Source organism: Hyperoodon ampullatus, assembly GCF_949752795.1.
Source record: "Hyperoodon ampullatus genome assembly, chromosome: 3".
In the NCBI taxonomy this organism is placed as follows: Eukaryota; Metazoa; Chordata; class Mammalia; order Artiodactyla; family Ziphiidae; genus Hyperoodon; species Hyperoodon ampullatus.
The window spans coordinates 167,049,595-167,074,058 of NC_136916.1; the positions used below are offsets into that span (position 1 = coordinate 167,049,595).

Sequence of the window (24,464 nt, forward strand, 5' to 3'; positions counted from 1 at the left end):
ACTGACCACCAGGACCAGTGAACAGCTCCTGATGAGCAGATGAAGCCTAGGCTGGGCTCTGCAACATCTGGGCACCAGCTGTTTCTTAAAACCTTAACGCTAAAACAGCCCATAAAAAAATCTATGGGTGTCCCATAATGTAGCATTAACTTGTTTTCTAAAACAGGGTGTAAAGGAATGAACTGTCAGCAGAAGGTAAAGTTCCACCCTGGCACGGCTTCTGCTCAAGAAAGCCATACCCGGCTGGTTGGCTGATGCATGCAACGGACAGAGACAGGATGATTTCATTTGCCAAAAGCAGGGCTCATATTATGATATTCGAGGGTGAAGTCATCTTTATTCCTATCATTGCACCTTTAGAAGCTCTTTGTGGGGCAGATAACTTTATTTACTGTTGGTGTAATGCCACCATCCAAAGATAAACTAATCAAGGTCAACTTATGTCATGTCCATCTATTCTAATTTGGTTTACTTGATTAAATTATTCTATGTGCATAATTTTGGAGGTATTTTTCATTCCCCTTCGGAGAACAAACTATCAGAGAAAATTATTAGCAGATGTCTCTGTGACCCTAATGTAACAAGGACAACACTAAACAAATATTCAATGCACACGGCTTTCAGGTATTCAAATTTCCTTTGGCCCTGCCTCCCCGTTTGGAAAAGGAGGGAGAACAGTACATGGAGAGCTCCTATCATACTGGGTGGAGAACACTGGTGGCTCACTGGTTTTCTTCCCCAGACAAGTCAGGCAGTATGAACCCCGCCATGAAAATGGAAAGCTGCAGCACACAGGTATAAACGATTGGACCAAGGTCAAACAGCCGGGGTGAACAGAGATTCAGAACCCAGATGTGATATGGGGACTCTAGGCAAGATGTTGTTCCATTAGCTTCCAGGCAAGGAATGGAAAACCAAATTCTCCTGAAAAAATTACTCCATAAATATCTCTTTAAAATTATTTAACACTTTTAATAAAATAGCATGTTTAAAATACTCCATATTTTCATCTAAATATCTGAAATCTTCGAAGGTTAGGAAAGATTCCACTGCCAGGTGACACAGGAGCAGATAATGACAATAAAATGAACATTTAATGTGTGCTAAACATGTACTGGGAAGAACATGAGTTAACCCAATTTATGCTCACAACAGCCTTACAGCAATTATTATTGCTATTTTACAGCTGAGGTTTGGAGGCAGCACAGAGAGGTTGAGTAACTTGCCTGATGTTCCACAGCTAAGAGGTGGCAAGGCCAGGATCCCAACGCTGGCGTCACTTAACCCCTGGGCCCTGCTGCCTCTCCCAACTTAACTTAGCCGCCTGGAGGGGAAGCCAAGGTCAGCCCCCTTTCTGAAGAGCCCCTGCCCTTCGGGAAACAAACAACACGAACGTTGCTAAACATACCCACTCTTAGAGAAACTAGAAGAGGAATGAGGCTGCATCAGAAACAGATCGATGGTTCCAGATTATGAAAACACATTTTCCACAATACTCCAAACTGTGCTCCAAAGTTCTCCTCAAATTTTATCCTTGCTAGTGAATGACATTAAGAGGCAACACATAGGGCCTCCCTGGTGGCGCAGTGGTTGAGAGTCCGCCTGCCGATGCAGGGGATACGGGTTCGTGCCCCGGTCTGGGAGGATCCCATATGCCGCGGAGCGGCTGGGCCCGTGAGCCATGGCTGCTGAGCCTGCGCATCCGGAGCCTGTGCTCCGCAACGGGAGAGGCCACAACAGTGAGAGGCCCGCGTACCACAAAAAAAAAAAAAAAAAAAAAAAGAGGCAACACATAAATAAAATGCCAAAAGGTCCCGGCAAACAGAAGTTTCTTCGCTTTAGAATGGCTGGGAAATGAGGGGAAAACCCTGAAAGACTGCCTTTGCCCAGCAGAACAAACACAGGAACAGAGTGTGTGGGGTTTTCTACTTAAAGGGCTACCTACCCAGAAAAGCAAAGCACTATTTACCTAAGCTTGCCCCAGTCTTTTGCTTCCTTCAGATTTTATTTTCCTAACATTTGTTTTCAATTTAGCATAATTCTTAAAAGTCATTTAAGTTAAAGGAAGAAACAAAAGGCCAAACAGGTATCTTCCTCTGCATGGCACCATTGTCTTGCCTCATAAAAACCCCTGAATGTCCACCAAGCCCAGTGGTCACTTAAGGAAGGTCATTTTCCCCCTAGACTTCTAATTAGTCACAGATAATTTATTGAGCATCTACTACGGTCAAAACAGATGTTTCATTCATTCAATCTCTCTCATTGCTAATATCCCAGCTTCCTGGATCTGCGGAGACCCAAAGTGGTCTCCCATGAAGGAAAACTCAGACTGGAAAATCAGAGCCAGAAATGTGAAAGTCATCTAATATATACCCTGAAATTGAACCATACACTGAGTGAGGCTGCTTCCCCACACTACTAAGAGCTATGGCTTGCTTGGTCAAATACTTATTGAGCACTTTCTATATATAAGGGTGTAAGAAACTACGGGGTTCCACATTTATTGGCAGCAGCCTGGGATAATGAAGTAAGTGATGCTGAACTAGGTGTCAGAAGAGCTGAGTTCTAATCTTAGCTTTGGCCCTAACTTCCTGTGTGTCCTTGGGGGTCTCCCTTTCTGGGCCTCCATTTTCTTCTCAAAATCTAACATCCTATGATCACTGTTTCCTCAAAACCATGAAAAATATTTATTTTAAATCCTTTGATTATGAGAGTCTCCTTTCTGGTCTGGCTAAAGAACCCAGTGGTGAAGAGGTGGTTATAAAGGAACACAACAGGAAGTACATCCAGATCTGCCAATTGCCACATCATTAAAGACACACATAACAGATGAACCTCCTTTCTCCCAGCCAGGAGAAGGCGGCCCCAGCGTGACAACAGGGAGTAAAATGCAAAATAAGGTCCCCTAAGTGGCAAGGACTGTGGGGTCCACAAGAACAGCTTAGTTGGCATAAGCAGACTTCTCAGCTGCCCAGCACTGGCCATCAGGGAGGTAGACAAAGAAAATCATGTAGATTTTAAAATCAAGCTGCATGATCATTTCTCTAAAGATCGTACCATAAATTCTGAATAACAAATAATTCCTTTCTCATAGCAGACTTCTTATAGAACATTTTGGCAAGACAGCCAAATATATTCCTGAATTCCTGGATATCGCGAACCAGGATGTGTCATCCATTCTGGTATGGGCCAGGCCAGACACCACTCCCATCATCCTCTCCCCCTCTTCTCTATGGCTCTCACCCTACTCTCCCTGCTCTTGAAAGGTCATTCTGATCCTTGCCACCCACATCAACACACTACAAAAAGATTTCTATGAAAGAAACGACTTCCAGTCTGTACCCGTATAAAAGAACAAAAACTATCAAGACTTTGGTACTCCCTCTCTATTCTAATCCTTAAGGAAAGAGAGGACCCATAAATTGATGGGAGACAAGATGCTGACCATTTTCAAAAAGTCTCACAGAACTTCTATCATTTCAAACAATCTCACAGGATGCACCTCTGGGTCTGAAAGGGGAAATATCAGGATCGAGCCTTGGTTAGAACACCAGGAAGCTCTGCGAGGGGCAGACTTGACTAGGAGCTATTGTTTTTAGTAAAAATAAGTGTCAATTACCAAGAATCCAATACGTTTCTGAATCTGGGCTAAATGCCTTTATTTAAACGACCTTTTACAATCCCCACAAGAACTCCATGAAGTAAGAACCATTATTATGCTCCTTTTACAGATGGGAAAATTAACGCTGAGAAGTAAACAGACAAGTTGCCCACACCTCCCCAGCCTCATCCAGCCTTCAACTTCCTCTGCCTGAGGGTGTGAGCTCAGGGTCCCTTGCTCACTCCTTCTCTCCTCTGATGGCCCTCTGATCAGCTTCTGGTTTCGTTCCCCACAGCAGAGGCAAACGACTGACTGCTGGGAGAAAACCATCCCAGATGGTCTCAAGGATACACAGCCTGCTCCAAGAAGGTTGGTTGAGATTCCCCAGCAGCCCTTTGGCATGACCATTGAGGTAAAGCCTCCCCAACTCCAGATGTACCCTATGTTGGTACATAATCCACGCAAGTACAAAGGAAGCTAACCTGTTTTGCCTATGAGAACAGGAATGATTAGCCAGCTTCAGGGCACTGAGGGTATAAATAGATGCATAGTGTCATTTCTGCTCAGAGGATGTTAAATTGCTTCCCAAACATCGACCCATCTATTTTCACAAGGTGCCACATTTACCACCATATTCTCCATAGCATTAAAGAACAGAAGCAAAGCTTTGCACCCAGAGACAGACAAGTTGAAGGCTTCCAGAGGCTGACCACAGTTCTGTGAGATCTGATTTGAAATTTTAAAAAATTATCAACTGAACGAACACATGGTCCTCACTTACCCTTTCTATCTCTTGGAGGTACAGGAGTGCAATGTCCCCTGCCTTCTCGTAACAGGTGATGACATCCTGTTCCCGATCCACAAGGAGATTACTGGTAGAAGAAGAAATAGGCAACTTCTCTAAACAAAGTCCTAAAAAAAATCAACATACAAAAACTGGGTAAGTTGTTTTTCATGGGGCTTAATTTTTTAATATTGCTCTAGAGGGCCAGATAATATTAGAGAAGCAGATACTCTGCCCTCTCTCTTTAAGGACAAAATGGAACATCAAAATGGAGTACCAAAAAGAATATCCATAAGTTACAGATGAAGGAGGCCCCTAAATATACAGAAAGCACCATTTGACTTTGATATCCAGGTTGAGAATTTGATCAGGTACTTCACCATGATTCCATTCAGATCTAACAGAGCTTCTCATTCAAATATGTCACAAGGTCCTTAAAGAATTTTGTAAAGTAAGTACAGGTAGGCTCACAGCACAATACTAGGTACAGAATATCTTCTATCCCAAGATGTACACTTAACCGATTGAACACAAAACATTTCTAAATGCTCTCAGGAGCCTCAGTTACCAGGAAAATCTTCCAACTCTCAGCCCTAGAGTTCTGTAGTAATGACAACACCCCAAGCCACCTCTCAGTTCCAGGCCAAGAAAACACCCAGAACATTGCTGTGTGGGCACTTCTTGGGAGATGGAGGGGTTAGTTACTCTTTGCCAAGAGAGAGTTCAGGGCTGGGACGGGATATGAAAGCATGAAAGACTGAGAAATAACAATGCTGAGAGGAGCAGCTGTTGCGTAAACCCAGCACCAACCTCAGCCCCTCCTCTGGGCAACCAGCCTGGGGCACATCGGGCTCCAGGTCCCCGCCTGCAATTGGAGGCAGAGAGGGAGCCCCACAGGGAGGGTTTCTGCTGTGTCAAGTGCCCTGGGGTACCGGGAAACACACACTGCACACGTTCACTCCACGCACGAGGGCACGAGAAGCTTCAATGCGGACACAGTCCGGCTCTGCAACTGGAAGGGGCCAGAGAGGTCCCTGGGAAACCCACTCATTTTATAGACGAAGAAGCTGAGAACCATCATGGTAAAGTAAGCGACTTGCCCAAAACCTGACAGGCAGTTAACAGCACAGCAGGAATGAGAACCCAGGTCTGGGGCCTCCCAGGCAACACCTGTCAAGTGAGCTGCTGGCTTTCAGAGCAGACACCACCGCAGAGGGTACCAGACACACCAAACGCCAGCAAGTGACCCAGAGCCTCCCGTTCATCACTCTGAGAACGGCCTCCTCTAAGGTGCTTTTATCAAACTGTGACAGTCCCTCCAGGCTGTAGAAGGTGACAGGAGGTGGTCGTACTGCATGGGAAGGAGAAACCACTTCCATCCACAGGGAGCCCACAGCTGAGGACAGTGCTGAGGAGCTCAGAGGTGACCACGTTGTCACAGAAGGTGCGGATCGGCCAAAGATTTTGTTATTGTTTAACAGCTTTATTGAGGTTGCATTTTTAATGTTTCATCATGATTTCTTTTGTTTTTATTGACTATTTTTTATTAACTAAAGTCCATCGTTTACATTAGGGTTCACTCTTTGTGTTGTGAAGTTCTATGAGTTTTAACAAATGCATAGTGTCATGTATCCACCATCACAGCATCGTACAGAATTGACTCACTTCCCTAAAATTGTGCTCTATCCCTCTAGCCCTCCTCCTGAACCCGTGGCAACCACTAATCTTTTTACTGTCTCTACAGTTTTGCTTTGTCCAGAATATCATATAATTGCAATCATCCAGTATGTAGCCTTTTCAGATTGGCTTCGTTCACGTAGAAATACGCTTTTAAGGTCCCTTCATGTCTTTTTGTAGACAGATAGCTAACTTCCTTTTGTCGTTAAATAACATTCCATTTATTCATTATTTAAAGGCACCAAGGTTGCTTACAAGTTTTGGCAATTATGAATAAAGCTACTATAAACATTCACGTGCAGGTTTTTGTGTGGACATAGACTTCAACTCAATTGCGTAAATACCAGGAAGGGGAACTGGTGGATTGTATGGTGAGAATGCGTTTGTATGAAATAGCTAAATACATATATTTTATTTACAAATAGCTTTGTAAGAATAAATATTATTGGGTTGGCCAAAAAGTTTGTTTGGGTTTTTCTATAAGATCTTATTTTTAGCTTTATAAGGAACTACTAAACTGCCTTCCAAAGTGGCTGTACTATTTTGCATTCCCGCCAGCAATGAATGAGAGTTCCTACTACTCAGCATCCTTGCCAACATTTGGTGTTATCAGTTTTCTGAATTTTAGTCATTCTAATATGTATAGTGGTGTCTCATTGTTGTCTTAATTGGCAATTCCCTAATGGCATATGATATTGATCTTTTCTTATGCTTATTTGCCATCTGTATACCTTCTTTGGTGAAGTGTCTAGTCAGATCTTTTGCCCTTTTTTCGATTCAGTTGTTTGTTTTCTTACTGTTGACTTTTGAGTTCTTTGTATATTTTGGATACATGTCCTTTATCAGGTATCTATTTTGTAAATATTTTCTCGCAGTCTGTGACTTTTCATTCTCTTAACAGTGTCTTTCACAGAACAAAAGTTGTTGGTTTTAATAAAGTCCAACCTATCAATTTTTTCTTTCAAGGATTGTGCTTTTGGTGTGGTCTCTAAAACACCACTGCTAAATCCAAGGTCACCTAGATCTTCTCCTATGTTATCTTCCAGAAGTTTTATAGTTTGGCATTTTACATTTAGGTCTACAATCCATTTTGAGTTGGTATTTGTGAAAGATATAAGGTTTGTGTGTGTGTGTGTGTGTCTCTCTCTCTCTCTCTCTCTCTCTCTATATATATATATATATATATGTGGCATGTGGATGTTTGTTTGTTCCAGCACTATTTGTTGAAGAGACTACCTTTCCCCATTGAATTGCCTTTGCTCCTTTGTCAAAAATCCGTTGATTATAGTTGAGTGGGTCTATTTCTGGGCTCTCTATTCTGTTCCACTGATTTTTTTGTTCTATTCTTTCACCAATATTATGTGTCTGGATTACCAGTATACAGTATATCATTTTTTAAAAATAGCTCTACTGGGCTTCCCTGGTGGCGCAGTGGTTGAGAGTCCGCCTGCCGATGCAGGGGACACGGGTTCATGCCCCGGTCTGGGAAGATCCCACATGCTGCGGAGCGGCTGGGCCCGTGAGCCATGGCTGCTGAGCCTGTGCATCCGGAGCCTGTGCTCCGCAACGGGAGAGGCCACAACAGTGAGAGGCCCACATACCGCAAAAAAAAAAAAAAAAAAAAAAAAAAAAGCTCTACTGAGAGATAATTTACATGCCACAAAATTCACTCATTTTAAGTAAAATTCAACATTTTTTAAATAAACTCATAGAGTTCTACAACCATCAACACAATCCAGTTTAAGAACATTTCCATCATCCCCAAATGATCCTTTCTGCCCAAATCAATCTCTATTCTCAGCCCCAGCTTCAGGCAACTGTTAATCTGCTTTCTGTCTCTGTAGATTTACCTTTTCTGGACACTTCATAAAAATTGAATCATATAATATCTGGTCTTTTGTGTCTAACTTCTTTCACTTAGCATAATGTTTTCAATGTTCCTCCAAGTTACAGCAATACTCCATTTCTTTTAACTGCTGTATGGATATACTGCATTTTCTGTCCATTTGCCAGTAATGGGCATTTGGGTTGCTTCCTTTTTGGCTACTATGAATAATGCTGCTATGAACATTCATGTATAATTTTCTTGTGTGAACATATATTTTTAATTCTCTTGGGTAAATACCTAGAAGTGGTATTGTTGGGTCAGATAACAAATTTACTTTTAACTGTTTAAAAAACACTTGTTTTCCAAAGTGGCTATACCATTTTACATTCCCACCAGCAATTTATGAGGATTTCAGTTTCTCCACATTCCTGTCAATACTTGTTATTGTCTGACTGTTTTGTTATAGCCATCTAAGTAGGTGTGAAGTGGTATCTCATTGTGGTTTTGATTTGCATTTCCATAATGACTAATGATACTGACTTTTCATGTGCTTATTTGTTATCCATACATCTTCTTTGGTGAAATGTCTATTAAAATCAGTATTGAGTTTTCTGACCTATGCACAGAGTATGTCTCTTCATTTATGTAGGTCTTCTTTACGTCTCTCAGCAATGGTTTGTAGCTTTCAGTGTGCATGCCTTGCAAACCTTTTGTTCGATTTAAGTATTTCGTATTTATTATGCTGTTGTAAGTGGTATTGTTTTAATTTTCATCTCCTTTTGTTCATTGCTAACATATAGAAATACAATAGATTTTTGAATAATGATCTTATATTCTGTACCCTTGCTAAAGTCACTTATTAGTTCTACACAATCATGTTGTCTGCAAATAAAGACAGTTTTACTTCCTCCTTTCCAATCTGGATGATTTTATTTCTATTTATTGCCTTATTGCCTTATTGCACTGTCAAGAACCTCCAGTACAACACTGAATAGAAGTGGTGAGAGCAGACATCCTTATTTTATTACTGACCTAAGGGAGAAAGCATTTAGTCTTTCACATGAAGTTTGATGTTAACTATCAGTTTTTCATAGATGCCCTTTATTAGGTTGAGGAAGATCCCTTCTACACCAATTTTCCTAAGAGTTTATATCAAAAATGGATGTTGGATTTCCTCGAATCCTTTTTCTGTGTCTATGGCTTGTTCTCTTTTATTTAATCTGGTGAATTAAATCGACTGATTTTCAAATATTAAACCAAACTTCCTTTCCTGAGATAAACCCTATTGACCATGATGTATTATCCTTTTTTTATATTTTAATATTTGATTTATTAAATTTTTGCTTGGAATTTTTTTCATCTATGTTCATGAGGAATATTTGTCTATAGGTTCCTTGTAATGTCTCTGTCTGATTTTGGTATTAGGGTAAGTCTTAACCTCATAAAATGACTTGAGAAGTATTCTCCTCTCTTCAATTGTCTGGAAGAGTTCCTGTAGAATTACTACTTTGTTCTTAAATGTTTGGTAGAATTTACCAGTAAAGCCATCTGGACCTGGAGTTTTCTGTGTGGAAGCTTTTTAACTATAAATTCCATTCCTTTGATATATGGTTGTTCAGATAATCTCTTTGTTCTTAAGTGAGCTTTGGTAGTTTACATCTTTTAAGTAGTTTGTCCATTTCTTCTGAGTTGTCAAATGTATTGTTATAGTGTTGTTTATAATGCTCCCTGATCCTTTTAGTATCTGTAGAATCTCTAATGGTGACATTTCTCTCATTCCTGATGTCGGCAGTTTGTGTCCTCTATTTTTATCCTGAACAGTCTAACAGTTTATCAGTTTTGTTGAAATTCTCATTAAGATCTTTTGATTTCATTGACTTTGGTTTCACTGATTTTTCTCTATTATTTTCCTGTTTTCTACTTCATTTATTTCTGTTCTGATCTTTATTATTTCCTTTCCTCTGCATACACTGGACTTAATTTATTCTTCCTTTTCCAGTTTCTTAGGGTGGAAGCCAAAGTATACATCTGAGACCTTTTTCCTTTTCTAATATATGCACTTTGTGTGATAAATTTCTCACCAAGTACTGTTTTAGCAGTATCATACAAATTTTGATGTGTTGTGTTTTTATTTTCATTCAGTTCACAATACTTTCTAATTTAACTTTTGATTTCTTCTTTAAAAATGTGTTATTTAGTTTCCAAACACTCAGGGATTGTCCAAAGATCTTTCTGTTTTTGATTTCTAAATTAATTCCATTATGGTCTATGTAGTAAAGACTAAACAGGCTCAAACCCTGCACATTCCAAAGAAAGGACTGGCCTTTGATCAGCTGGGAGAGAAGCTCTAAGCTCTTGGAATATCCTACCTGATAAGAGTGTCTTTGTACATCTGGGGCCTCAGGCCACGCCATTTAGTTACACTTAGAATGTGATTTACAGTGTAGGTCTTAGGCCACACTATACCACTTTGACCTCTAGGGTGACTAGAGACCAAATAATTAAGTTCCATGGCACTCTATGCCTTCTTGACTGACCCCCAATACAAACCGTGGACATGATGGCCTGAGCGAGCTTCCCTGTCTGGCAGTACACCATTAGTGCTGTCCCACATCGTTGCTGGGAGAACTAAGTGCTGTCCATAACACCCCACTGTGAGAAGATGACTTAAATCTTGTCGTCTCTTCTGGACTCTGCCTTATGTGCCTTTTGGCTTTACTAATTTTAATATGTAGCTTTTTGTTGTAATAAACTGTAACCATGAGTATGATAGCTTTTCTGAGTTCTGTGAGTCTTTCTAGTGAATCACTGACCTGAGGGTGGTCTTGGAGATCTCTGACAGAAGTCAGAGAACATATTTGAACCCATCTAATTTTATCGAAATTTGTTTCTGGCCCGGAATATGGTCAATCTTGGTAAGAATCTTGAAAAGAATGTGTATTCTGTGGTTGGGTGGAGTGACATATAAACGTCAACTAGGTAAAATTAGTAGATTGTGTTGTTGCAACGTTTCTGTATCCTTACTGATCATCTGTCGACCTGTTCTATCATTTATTGAAACAGGGTATGGAAGTCTCCGAGGATTGCTGTCAGTGGTTGCTTTAAGGTTTAACTTATCACAGTCTACGTCAAACGATATTATACTAATTCACATACAGCATAACACCTTTACTATTACATACTTCCATTTCTCTCTTTCCAGTCCATATCTTCTTATTATATACATTATACTTTTACACAGATTATAAATCCAATGCTACATGATGATTATTTTTTATTGAAATGGTGGATTATGTTTTAAAGACATTTTAATAATGAGGAAAAACTGATATAGTCTCTAATAGAGTTATGATTTCCAGTGCGCTTTGTTCTTTTGTGCAGATTCATATTTCCTTCTACCTAAAGGGATTCCTTTAATATTTATTATAGTGCAGTTCAGCTGATGATGAGGTCTTTCAGTTACTGTCTGTCTGAAAAAGGCTTTATTCCGCCTTCATGTTTGAGAATATTTTCATTTTCATTCACTTGACAGGTTGCTTCCCCCGCCCATGACTTCCACCCTCCTAGTACTAAAGATGTTCCTCTATGTTTTCTCACTTGCATGGTTTTTTTTACAACAAATCTGCTGTCACCTTATGTTTATTCGTCTGCGTGTAATGTGTCTTTCTTTTGGCTATTTTAAAGATTTTCTCTTTATTACTGGTCATGAGCAATTTGGATTATGAAGTGCTTTGGTTTAGTTTTCTTCATGTTTCTTGTGCTTGGGCCTCACTGAGCTTTCTGGATCTGAGGATTTATAGTTTTCATAACATTTGAAAAACATTCAGCCATTATTTCTTCAGAATTTTTTTTTTACCCTTCCCCTTCCTTAGGGGACTCAGTTACACACATATTAGGCCACTTGAAGTTATCCCACAGCTCACTTATGCTCTTTCCACTTTTTAAAAAAGTTTTCACTCTGTTTCATTCTAGATGGTGTCTATTGTTACGTCTTCAAGTTCACTAATCTTTTCTTCAATGTCTAATCTGCCATTAATCACATCCAGTGTATTTTTCATCTTAGATATTGTAGTTTTCATCTCTAGAAATTAGATTCAGTTCTATTTTTAACTTCCATGTCTCTACTAAACTTTCTGAACATGAAGAAGAGATATAATAACTGTTTTAATGTCCCCCCCCCAGTCCTAAGTGCTCAATATTCACTCCCTTTCCTTTAGAGCCAAAGTTGTTTATATGGTTACAAAAAAAAAATTATTAAGCATCCTCTCTCCAGTGTGAACTCTGTTTCAACCTCTTAAAATTTTCTCTGAAGGAGAATACAAGATAAACTGAACAAATTCACCATTTGGTAGAACAGCTCCGGAACTACTCAAAAGCAAGCACTTGACTGGGGCTTCCTAAATGTGCTTTAAGTGCTCATTTGTACAAAATTAAAATCTCCAGAAAACAACAAAAAGAGATAAATTGTTTCATAATCTGCCTTCTGCTTGTATGAGAAGCAGCCAAATAATGTGCAAGTCGGTATCAGGGACTTAATATAAAGGAAACAAATTCTCCAGAGTATGTCAAAGGACCAGGAAAAAATGGGTCTAGTCTTTGGCACTTGATACTACTGCAGGCTGGACTCTGACCACTAATGCTCATGAAGATGATCAAGGCCCTCAGGGACCTGACAAGCCCACTGAGTCAAAGAAAAGGCAAATCCAGTTCAACACAGTTTGACTATCATCTGTACTGTACATTCTGAAATATCTGAAATCCACTAATCTAGGGCTGCAATCCATGGCCATGCATAGTTGGTAAGAATATTCAAAGCAGCTACACAATGTAATCCTCCACCATGAGGAGAGACTGGTGTTTTCTGTGGATTCCTGTTCTGATTAGGTAGATATGTGGACACCTAAGGTCTTGGCTGGCAAATGGGTCTTTGGCAAGGAGTGCATTCTCACGTAGGAGGCCCTTAATGGTAAATACTGATCCTTTCCTTCTCCCAAATGCTGTGACGTTCATTCCATGTGCCACCATGCACATCTCAGAGCAACAGCGGAGTCTTGATTTACCACAGTGAATTTGTGGTTATGCAGCTCAGTTCCAGAATATGCAGTTCTCTGTCAAAAGCTGCTTACAGGACCTCTGGACTAGACTGTCAATTTTCAAGTGTCTGGGATCAGATCGACACTATCTGAGAAGCATAGTTCTGAGGTCACAGTTCAAATTGGCCCCTATTAAAATGTCAGATAATGCCTTGTCAGTTTGGAAAGCTATCATCAGTAATGTTTTTGGTTACTTTTTTTCCAGAGAAATGCATGACAAAAATAAAAAACAGACTTGAAAAATAGCTGGTGTGGGAGCGATGCCTAATAAACATCTCAATAAGATCTGCATCTCCAAAATCAAAGCCGTGGACAAAAGAGTAGACGTTAAGTGCTCCATGACCAATCATCAAGGCCAACTTTAAAGCATGGGTGGAAAAAGTGGCTGACTACACGCTGTGATTTAAAGAATGCTGAGTAGCCACTGGACCCAAAATGTATCTCCCTTCCCATGGGAAATTCCCACAGATGGACTCACTTCTGATTCTGAAAGGTCCTTTCTGTGAAGGGCAACATATTTTAACTAAACTAATGATAATAAAGTCATTTAGGTCATACTTGACTGCTTCGAAGCTCTTCCATGTGCGTTAGCCTGTTCGGGCCTGTTTAATGGGTACTATCCTCCTCCCAAACTTGTGGGAAAAGAAACAGGAGGTCTGCACAGGGGCCAGAACTGAGATTACAAGGGAGCCCCTGAGCTGGGACAAGTGCATCCTGCCCCAGGTGATGGATGTTCTAAGAGTCTGAGGCAGGGTGGACTGCAGGAAGCAAAGGTGCTGTGCAGCCATCAGGGACCAGTGGGACATCACGGTTGGGAGGGGACACCAGTCAGTGAGGGGCAGCTGAGGACCCTGGACACTTAAAAGTTCAAATGCGTTCAGCCCCCGAATCGCTCTGTTTAGGTGCATCTTACAGATGCAACATAATATGGCAACGCGGACTCTCCGTCCCTTGTTTCCTTCCACACCAAGGTTTCGTCACCTCTGAAAGGGAGCTCCATTTTCTTTCCTCAAGGGCTGGAGGTTTGGCTGAGGAAGTGGAGAGCTACATATCTCACTGCCAAAAAGATAAATAGATAAATCCAGCGATCACTGAGGGGTTACCATGCCCACATTCTTTCAGGATTGTCTAAACTTGAGATTCCTCAGCTAGGAGCCTGATCTGGGCGCATAAGGCTGCACAGTTTCCATAATAGTAAAGGTTCGTTTGTCAAGGCCCTACTCAGCACACAGCACTGTGCCTGGGGTTTAACATGCACCACTTAAAATCCCCACAGTCACCCTGGCGAGGAAGGTGTTAACAGAACCTTATAGATAAGCTTGAACTTAGGGTCCCACATCTAGTAAATGGTAAAGCCAAGTTTCGACCCCTGGTCTATCCAACTACAAAACTCTGCTCATAATATCCTGTCTCATGGAGCTGCTGACAGCATATTCGGTATCTGATAAGAGTAGTGACCATAAAAATGAGTTTCAAATTGTAAAGGCATAGAAATCGGAGTCCAGGGCTTAGGGCAGTGGTTTCCTCTCCCACCAGGAGCTGCATCACCCTAGGCAAGTCCCGGGATCACCGGCCTCTGCTCCTCATCTGTGCCATGAGGGTTGAACTACTGGGACACCATCTTGAGCTGGATGACTGTGCAGGACTACAGGCCAAAACAAGTATTTTGATTTTTTTTAATTACCTTAAAATGAACAGGGAATTAATTTCTCATGGAGTTAAGCAACACAATAAAAGCCTATAAAATATAATTATAGGAACTATGTACTAAAACAGTAGGCATTGTTTCGTCATTTATCTTAACTGCATCTCTGAAGCCAGGCCCAGGCCAGGTACACCCTGATGCCTTGCTGTAACATGACCCACAGGGCAGTTTATAACTGGAAGTACCAGAAAAACCTCATTACAATACCATGTCTCTGTGGCAAGGACTTCAAAGGCAGTAAGACAGTTTCCAGGGATCTCAGTTTCCAAGGCTGAAAAGTAACTCGGGAAAAGAGATTCAAGAGTCTCAAAGCAAAGTCCTGGTACAGGCAGCCCCAGACTGCCAGTCCTGTGTTCTCACCTCTAGAACAGCCAGGCTCCCACAGATGTCAGATGTACTCAACTCAGTGCAAGACAAGCCCCGACACAGGGTGTAGAAAGGGGATGCTAACGGAAACCACCCAATGCGGAGGGTGGGTGGCCTAGACCTCCTGTGAAGACCCCGTCAATCCAGAGCTTCTCTGCTTTTAGTGGTCTCTGGGCTGGGAGGCACAGTTGGCCCCTTCTGGATGCTTTCAGAAATTGCTGTCTTCCTTCCAGAGTCAGCATATTCTTCTTAGGAGGTGTGCACGTATACATACATGTACGCACGTGCGTGTGCGTGCGCGCACACACACACACACACACACACTGCTTATAAAAGGAAACGCCAGGCCTTGAATCAGACATTCACCTGCTACAGCAGACGATCTTTCAGTGTCCCTTCCAGCTCTATAATTCTGTGAGCAAATGAGATGCTAATTCAACCTGAAATGCTCACTAAATAAGAGTTTATAATTTGAATTAATGCTCTTAAAGTCTCTACTTAGTAACCATATAATAGTAATAACAACATGCAACAAGTGCTAGCTACATGCTAGACACCGTTCTGAGAGTTTAAAATAATTTTTCTAACCTTCACAGGAACGAGGGAGAATTCACTATCATCCTCATTTCAGAGATGAGGGAACTGGGGCTCTGAGCTGTTAAGTAAATCACCCGAGATTACACAACTAGTTAGTGGCAGACCCTCTGCCGTCCGAGTTCTTGCTCTCAGCCTCTCACATCTAGGATTTATCCGTCTTTAACATGTAAAGCGGTACTGCATAGTGGCTAAGAGTGTGGGCTTTGGAGCCAGACTCCCTGCTTCCTAATCCACAGCTGACTTTATATGTAAAATGTTATGTGCTTAAAACAGTACCTGGCACATAGTAAGCACTCAAAACGCAGCCACTATCAGGATTATTCTCTATATCACTATTTTCGTTACATAACAGTAGGCTGGAAGGTCTCCAGGAGGAAGCATTTATTCTTTTGCTATATTATTTTTATATATTTTTTAAATATCAGCTTTACTGACATATTATTCGTATACCATAAGATTCATCTGTTCAAAGTGTACAACTCAGTGGTTTTAGTATATTCACACAGTTGTGGAACCACCACCACTAGCTAATTCTGGAACATTTTCATCACCCCAAAAAGAAATACTTTACCCATTAGCCCTTGCCCCCATCCCCCCTCCTCGCTGACCCTGGAAACCACTAACCCACTTTCTGTCTCTTTGGATTTGCCAATTCCAGATATTTCATATAAATGGAATCCTACAATATGTGACCTTTTGTGTCTGACTTCTTTGTCTCAGCATATTTTCAAGGTACGTACTATTGTAGCATATATCAGGGCTTCATTCCTTTTTTTTAAATTGAGGGGAAATTCACATAACATAAAATTAACCATTTTAAAGTGAACAATTCAGCAACATTTACTACATTCACAATGTTGTACAACCTCCATCTCTATCTAGTTCCAAATATTCCATTCTTTTTTATGGCTGAATAATACTCCATTGTATGGGTATAACACTGTTTACTTATCCAGTCATCAGCTGATGAACATTTGGGTTGTTTACACTTTTTGGATATTTTGAATCATGCTGCTATGAATATTCATGCACTGGTTTCTGGATGGACAAATGCTTTCAATTCTCTTGGATATATACCTAGAATAGAATTGGTAGGTCAGGTGGTAATCCTATGTTTTGTTATATTATTTGTAATCTTTGTGCTAAAAATGACACCTATTACTACTACCAATCTGCTGGGTAAAATATTAAGAAGTGAAAATACATGGACATGGAAAATACATGAAAATACAGGAGCAGACAGACTTGGATTCAAACCCTTGCTCCTCCATTTTCTAGCTCTGTGACTTTGAGCAACTTTCTCAATATCTCAGGGCCTCTGTTCCCTCACCAAGCAAATGAAAATAACAGCACTTGCTCTAAGCGAGTATTATGAGGTTTAGTCCAGTGCCTGGCTACAAGTAAAGTAAGTACTTGATAAATAACAACTACTATTATCAACAAGCACCTTTCCTGGGGGGAACTGCAACCCTCCTCAATTTTCTGAGGAGTATCTATAAAATACGGAAAAGCACTGAGAAGACAGTAACAATCATCTATGTCCCCACCCCTCAGAATCAAGCATAGTTAACATCTTAGCACAGACCCCCAGCCTTGCTAATACATGATACCACGTAAACTTTGGTCTTGGTTCTAGTTTCTTTCCTAAGAAGAGTGGACTCATCACCCTTAGGGGATCCCTTCAGTACCAAGTGTAGCCCTGACTACAGCAAGGGATGAGAGCGGCCAGTGAACAGATGTGCCTTCCCTTTCTCCATTCCACAACTTCTCACTAAGCACCACGGCTGGGCTTCACAGAGCAGGACATGGTCTTCTCCCTTGAGAAGGCCCACCTCTAGTGGAATGCAGGAGAAAGACATTTCCAAAACAGTGTAAAGAGTACAGTGCCTGAGACAGACATGGTATCACAGAAGAACTAAGCACAAGCACCTCAGTGGACCTTCACCTAAGGCCCCAAACTTTCTTTGGACTCTGTCTCTGCTTGTTTCCCAAAAAAGAACCAATGAGGAGTCTATCAACACAACCAACGTTAAATTATGAATATGTGTCAGCAGCAATAAAAGGGCTCTTACTCTCCTTACACTATCTAAATATAAACAGGAGGCTTTGACTAGCAACCTGAGATGAGTGGCTACATGCAACGCAGCATCTAGCTTCCCACCATCCGCAGAACCGTTAAATCTAGATGGGACGAGGCCTAAGACAGTGCCGCGCCCGAGATAAACAGCTCCGGAAGGCTTACACAGCAGATCCCCAGCAGGCCACGGCACCACAGCTCCTGGCCTTCTCACACCCATACTCCCATATTTTCTGGGTTTTGCACATGGGCAAAAGCACTCGGCAAGGACCCCCCCGGGCCCCACCTCTGCCACCCCATACCCTCTGCTCATGGATAGTTGTCTATCAAACTACTTCTTTTCACTGCCCCTGAAGCGATCTCAAGACTTCAAAAAAAATAAAAAGCAGCTTCTAAAGGGAAAAAACTGGATCCCCCTATCTTCTCTCCTCTCCTTACCGTGGAGATAAGGAAATTCAGGCTCAGAGAGGGTTCATAATTTGCCCGAGGTCACATAGTGGGTACTGGCAGAGACAACCCTGAGCCCTGCTGCAATGAGCTCACTACCAGGGCAGGTCCACAGAAGCTGGGACCCAGCCTCCAACAGACTGTAGAATTTTCCTGCCAGGGAGGAAGCATTCTGCGTGTTACTAGTCTGTCGTTCGGCTCCAGGATACCTAGGAGGTCATGGTCATTAGCAAATATCCAATTCATAAAGGTCAGGATTAGGTTCTGTCACTTTAAGACCTGATATTAATCTACCAAGAAATACTCTAGGAAAAACCTCTTTGGATTCTTCCTACAGTCCTTATGACCAGGGACTTTTCAGTCCATGAAAAAAAAGGAGATATATCAACTCTTGCTAAACCTCCACTACCAGAATTCATACTTGTAATTCCTTTCTCTTTTCAAGTCATCCAGGCACTGACTTTAACGTACTGAACGGGGTCGGCCCCTGTGGGATTGATTCTCTGTAAATGCCGTCACTGCAGGGAGCTGCAGAGGTTCGCCTCCCGGTCTAGTAAGAACGGGCGAGGCCTGTGTGTAATTGCCTACCCAAGGCACAGCTTTCGAGAAATGACCCAGGAGTCGCTTAGGAAGCTCACTGATCCAAGGTTAATAAAGACGGCTGGCAAGTTCACACTTCTTCCCGGCTCCCTGACCTCGAGCAGAATCTCAGAATGATCCAAATTTCAGGGCCAAGGCTGCTGGGTCGGCTCCGCGCATGCTCGAACTCCCCAGCGAGGACGAGCCTCCCGCGCCCCCTGGCGGCGGCGGCCGGCACTGCGGGAAGACCTCGATGGGTGCCCTTTGCTTGGAGGGTCCTCCCCGCTCCCACTTTGGTGTGGCCCACGACGGAGCTTTTGGCATGTGACCCGCTCAGAGGGCTAATGTGGAATTCCGGTTTTTGAACGTGGCCAGGGTACCAAAGAATCTTACTGTTTAAGTAAGAAGCCCCAGTGTTAATCGACGCTGTTCTGGGAGAAGGATGTTTTTTCCAAGACCTCCTGCAAGGCCCAGCCAGCTCTGGGAGCCACTCAACGCAAACCAAGGCACCTCACAGCACACCAGGGTAGACTCAGCCTCTCTCGGTGGTGCGGCGTCGGCAACCTCTGCACCCGGGAGCGCCTGCACAAATGATACACCGGCCCCAGTCCACAAAGCAAGCACCTGACAGCAAAGGAGAAAATGAATGGGGGTCTGAAACAGAGGGTCCACCCTTTACTCCTCCTCCTAACTGGGGATGGTGCCTGTGTGAGGATTAAGGGCGTTAGGGGGCAAGTGCTTAAAGAGTGTTTGGAAGGTTTTTTTGTTTGTTTGTTTAATGCTGTAATTACTATTAATAAGTTACTACTATTATTCCAGAACCTGGCCCATAGTAGGAGCTTAACAAACCTGAGTTCCTCTCCCTGTCTTGCGAGGCTGCGGTGTGTCCCTGCAGGGCAGACACGGGTCTCTGCCTCACGGGTCAAGGGACTGGGCAGGGAGGCCCAGCCAGGGCCCAGCACAGCTTCCTGCTCTGCTGCCCCAGTCCCAAGGTGACGGGGGGAGAGTGCAGAGCGGCTCTGACGCCCTCCCTCTCCCCAGAACAGTCTGTGCTCTGGTCCCGCCCCCAGAGAGCTCTGAGCTTTCCAAATATGGATGCTTTTTTCCTTCCCAAAGCATCAGGAACATTTGGGGGAAGAAAATGAACACCAGACATGGTTTGGAAGTGATGGAAGCCAAGTGATGGGTGGTGGCAGAACAGGCACTGGGCTAGGACTCAGAAGTCCTGCTTTTAAAGTATTAAACGGGAGCCTGGACTACTCCCGTTTTATAACCTGGCCTGCGTTGTATGGGTCCAGGCCTCAAGGACCTAGAAAGAAGGCCCCAAGTCCAAAGAGTGAAAAATACGGCCACTGGCACACAATGCAGGGGAGAAAACTGCATTAAGGAGGCCCAAAGAGCCCCTGGATTTCAAAGAACTGAGCCATGAGAGATGGGCTTGTCAGAGCCAAACGGCCTGAAAGACAGCCCGCAAATTGGGATGATCCACCTAAAGGTGAGTGTGGGTAGAAGAAGAATTAGAGACAAGATTGTTTGTTTTATATCAGGCCCAAACCAAAATCTACTTTCATCTAAAATGGAGAGCATTTCAGAATACACTAAAAACCCTGCACTTTTGCTTAAGCAACTTGTGTTACTCGGGTAGAGTTTATCTTCGATAGCGTGGGCCTGAATGCCAGGGGAGAATGTTTAAAGAACCATCCCATCACAAGTACCCCTGTGTAGCAGGCACTGTCCCAGGTGCCAATGCCGGCATCTGCAGCTGGCAGCTTAGATGCGGTACAGCCTCAGAGCCCACCCCCCGGAGCAGGCACTCACATATCTGCTGATTCAATGAATTAATCAATCATACAGTCTAGTCCGAGAGAGGCAAGTGACAGCTGCGAAATAATTAAAAACTTAATGCCCAACTGGATGGTACTAACTATAAATAGAGGTAGAATCCGAGGAAGGAGAGGTTGAAGTGGACAATGGAGCTGGAGAGGTTGTCCCCGAGGTGTCCCCGAGGGTGGACTCCTCGCAAGAGAAATGAGAGACTCCCAGCTGGAGGGAGAAGACAAGCGGAGGAGGGAATAGGCCCGATGGGGTGAGGCAGGCGGGCGGACAGCCGGCAGGCAGCCTGGAGCAGAGCGTGGGCGGGACGGAGCAGGATGTGGGAACAGGACAGAGCTTCCAGGATGGGGAAAATGCACAACCGTGCCTAGACTTTTTTTTTTTTTTTTTTTTTTTTTGCGGTACGCGGGCCTCTCACTGTTGTGGCCTCTCCCGCTGCGGAGCACAGGCTCCGGACGCGCAGGCTCAGCGGCCATGGCTCACGGGCCCAGCCGCTCCGCGGCATGTGGGATCCTCCCAGACCGGGGCACAAACCCGTGTTCCCTGCATGGGCAGGCGGACTCTCAGCCACTGCGCCACCAGGGAAGCCCCGTGCTTAGACTTTTTATGGTCAGCAGAACTCATCAATCAGGAACCCGAGCTTCAAAAACAGGGGAGAAGGTAACAACGGGGGGGCGGGCGTCTGCTCCTGACGACCTCAGTGTGGATTTTCCTGTGGTACATTAATACCTCAGACTGGGCTTCCATACTGGCACGGGTTCGTGCCCCGGTCCGGGAAGATCCCACATGCCGCGGAGCGGCTGGGCCCGTGAGCCATGGCCTCTGAGCCTGCGCGTCCGGAGCCTGTGCTCCGCAACGGGAGAGGCCACAACAGTGAGAGGCCCGCGTACCGCAAAAAAAAAAAAAAAAAAACACCTCAGACTGCTTACCGCCTTCACCACATTTTAACTTCGACCTACTTAAGAATATAAAATTGCCACAAATGTGCAAATGCTCACGTGTTCTGGGGCCCGTAAGCCCCAGGGCAAAGGTCTCTGTCACCTGCGCCCCTCCTCCCTTTGTGGGCCCAGAGCCCTGGCAGGCGCTCCGCCTACGGGTAGAACTACCCTGTTATGTGCTGGGCCTCTTGCCTTCCTCACTCCCTGTGGTCCCCTGAGCGAGATGCAGCCGCTCCTGGGTTGTAACCAAATCTACACACAGTCAATTCCCGAATCTTGACCAACGAACCAAGAGCCTAGAGACCCTTGTGCTGAGCAGCAGCCCCAGAATTAGAATGGTTCCCTGGACAGCACCCCCTTGTGGTTGCAGAGGTGTCATCATGCTCAACTCCAACGCAGTGTCTTCGCCCCGCCCCCCTAGGGAAATTGGCTCCTCCCCCTGCAACCCTTAACTGGTTCAGCAACAGCATTGCCTGCCTAGTGAGCTAAGCTAAAAATCTCACAGTCATCTCGGTTCCTTCCTCAACCACATCAACACACATACCATCTCCACGGCCTGCTGCGATCCAGGCTTTTGCAGTTATCTGTCAGGATCCAACTACGACAAAGGAATCACTCTAGTTCTTTCGAATAAAGGAGAGTCAGTGTATAGGACCGGCTACATAAGGGATGAAACAGATGAGAAGCCAAACAGGATGGTATGGCATCCCAGGATTCTGCAGGAGCGGAAGGCCATGAACACCCCGGGGCTGGAAAGGATAGAGGGGGGAGGTGGAGTTACAAGAGCTGAAGAGCTGGGGCTGTTGCTTGGGAGACGGAACCCAGCAGAAGCTCCCTGGTGGGAGCCGAAGCCACAGAGGGAGGGTCTGTCTGACTACAGCTGGAACAACCGGAGAGATGCAGCCGCTGTCAAAGGTGCAGCCTAAGGCCGAGAGAGAGAAAAAAATACCCTGGCCCCTCCCTCCTCTTGCTCTCTAATTTCCTGCCAGTGTTTTCTGTTGTCGGAGCCCAGGCATCCGGAAACAGCCTGCAGAAGTCAGGCCCCCTGAAATGCAGAACCCAAAGCCAGCTCACCTCCCCAACTGGTCTCCTTCCCCATAATCTTTAATTCCTTCTAATCTATTCTCCACTCTGTGCCAGAAAGATGCTTCTTGCTCATGAACTTAAGTCATTCCTCCTGCTTAAAACCTGGCAGTGGCTGACAGTTTTCTAGCAGGAAAAAACAGGACTCATCCACCAAGCTGATTTTGTCAATCAAGTGCAAATATAGGAAGTGCTGTTTCCCTTGACGACGATGTGTACTTGAGTTTACTCTGTAACATGGGGTGAACTGCTATTCAAGGTATTGTGGAAGAAAATAGAGACCATTCCTCAGTCATCCACCCTGAAAATGGCAACTGGCTAAAGATCATTCCTTTCTGAGCACGATGGTTTGCCATGATCTGAGGCTCAGGGTTCCAATGAAAAGATGCCATGTAGAAGCAAGTGGAGAACAAGTAATGGCTTTAAAATCTATTAAAACAATAGAGTATCAAGAGATTGAATTAGTAATCCAAAAACTTCCCATGAAGAAGAGCCCAGGCTCAGATGGCTTACTGGTGAATTCTACCAAATGTTTAAAGAAGAATTAACACCAATCCTTCACAAACTCTTCCAAAAAGTAGAAGAGGAGGTAACACTTCACAACTCACTCTATGACACCAGTATTATCTTGATACCAAAACCAGACAAAGACATCCCAAGAAAACTGCACCATTATGAATATAGATGTAAAAATCCTCAACAAAACATTAGTGTAGCAAATCCAGCAATATATAAAAAGGATTATATACCATGACCAAGTGGGCTTTGTTCCAGGAATGCAAAGTTGGCTTAACATATGAAAATCAGTCAATATAATACATCCTAATAGAAGAATAGGCACAAAGATTACACAATTCTTTCAACAGAAAAAGCATTTGACAAAATCTGACACCCTTTTATGATCAAAAACACTCAACAAACTAGAAATACTTCTTCACCCTGATAGAGGCCATTTATGAAAAACCCACAGCTAACATAGTGGTAAAAGACTGAAAGCTTTGCCCCTAAGACAAAGATCTCTGCCCTGGTCACTTCTATTCAACATTGTACTGGAGGTTCTGGCTAATGCAATTTGGCAACAAAAAGAAATGAAAGGCATTCAGATTGGAAAGGAAGAAGTAGAACTATCCTATTTACAGATGACATGATATATATAGAAAACCCTAAAGAATCCATAAAAAATTATTAGAACTTATAAATGAGCACAGCAAGGTTACAGGATAAAAGATCAATATACAAAAGTCAGTGGTGTTTTCTATACACTAGCAATGAACATTCTGAAAATTAAATTAAGAAAACAATTCCACTTATGATAGCATCCAAAAGAATAAAATTTAGCAATAAATTTAACAAAAGGAATGTAAGACTTGTACACCAAAAACTAGAAAACATTTCTGAAAGAAATTAAAGAAGACATCCCATGCTCGTGGATTGGAAGGCTTAATATTGTTAAGATGGCAATACTCCCCAAATTGATCTACAGATTCAACATAATCCTTATCAAATTCCCAGCAGGCTTTTTTTTTTTTGGTACTAATTGACTATTTGATCCTAAAATTTATATGGAAATGTAAAGGACCCAGAAAAGCCAAAACAATCTTGGAAAGAACAAAGTTGGAGGACTCACACTCCCCAATCTTAAAACTTACCACAAAGCTACAGTAATAAAGACAGGGTAGTACTGGCATAAGGATAGACATACAGACCAGTGTAATAGAATGGAGAGTCCAGAAATAAACCTTTACATTTATATTCAATTAAATTCAACAAAGACATCAGAACAATTCAATGGGGAAAAAATAGTCTTTCAACAAATGGTGCTGGAAAACTGGATAGCCACAGATAAAAGAATGAAG

The 24,464-nt window shown here is 43.1% G+C and overlaps 1 protein-coding gene across 4 annotated transcripts in view; it reads right to left on the minus strand.

Annotated features, from left to right (window-relative positions):
- The window catches only part of TTC7B (tetratricopeptide repeat domain 7B), a gene marked incomplete at both ends in the record, with an annotated part of 240,931 nt that overhangs the window by 178,311 nt on the left and 38,156 nt on the right, over nucleotides 1-24,464 (minus strand). For all 4 annotated transcript variants that reach the window (XM_079699318.1, XM_079699317.1, XM_079699316.1 and 1 more), the window contains one exon: nucleotides 4,383-4,513. In XM_079699318.1, the coding sequence (XP_079555444.1) occupies nucleotides 4,383-4,513 (131 nt within the window). The remainder of the gene's footprint in view (nucleotides 1-4,382; nucleotides 4,514-24,464) is intronic.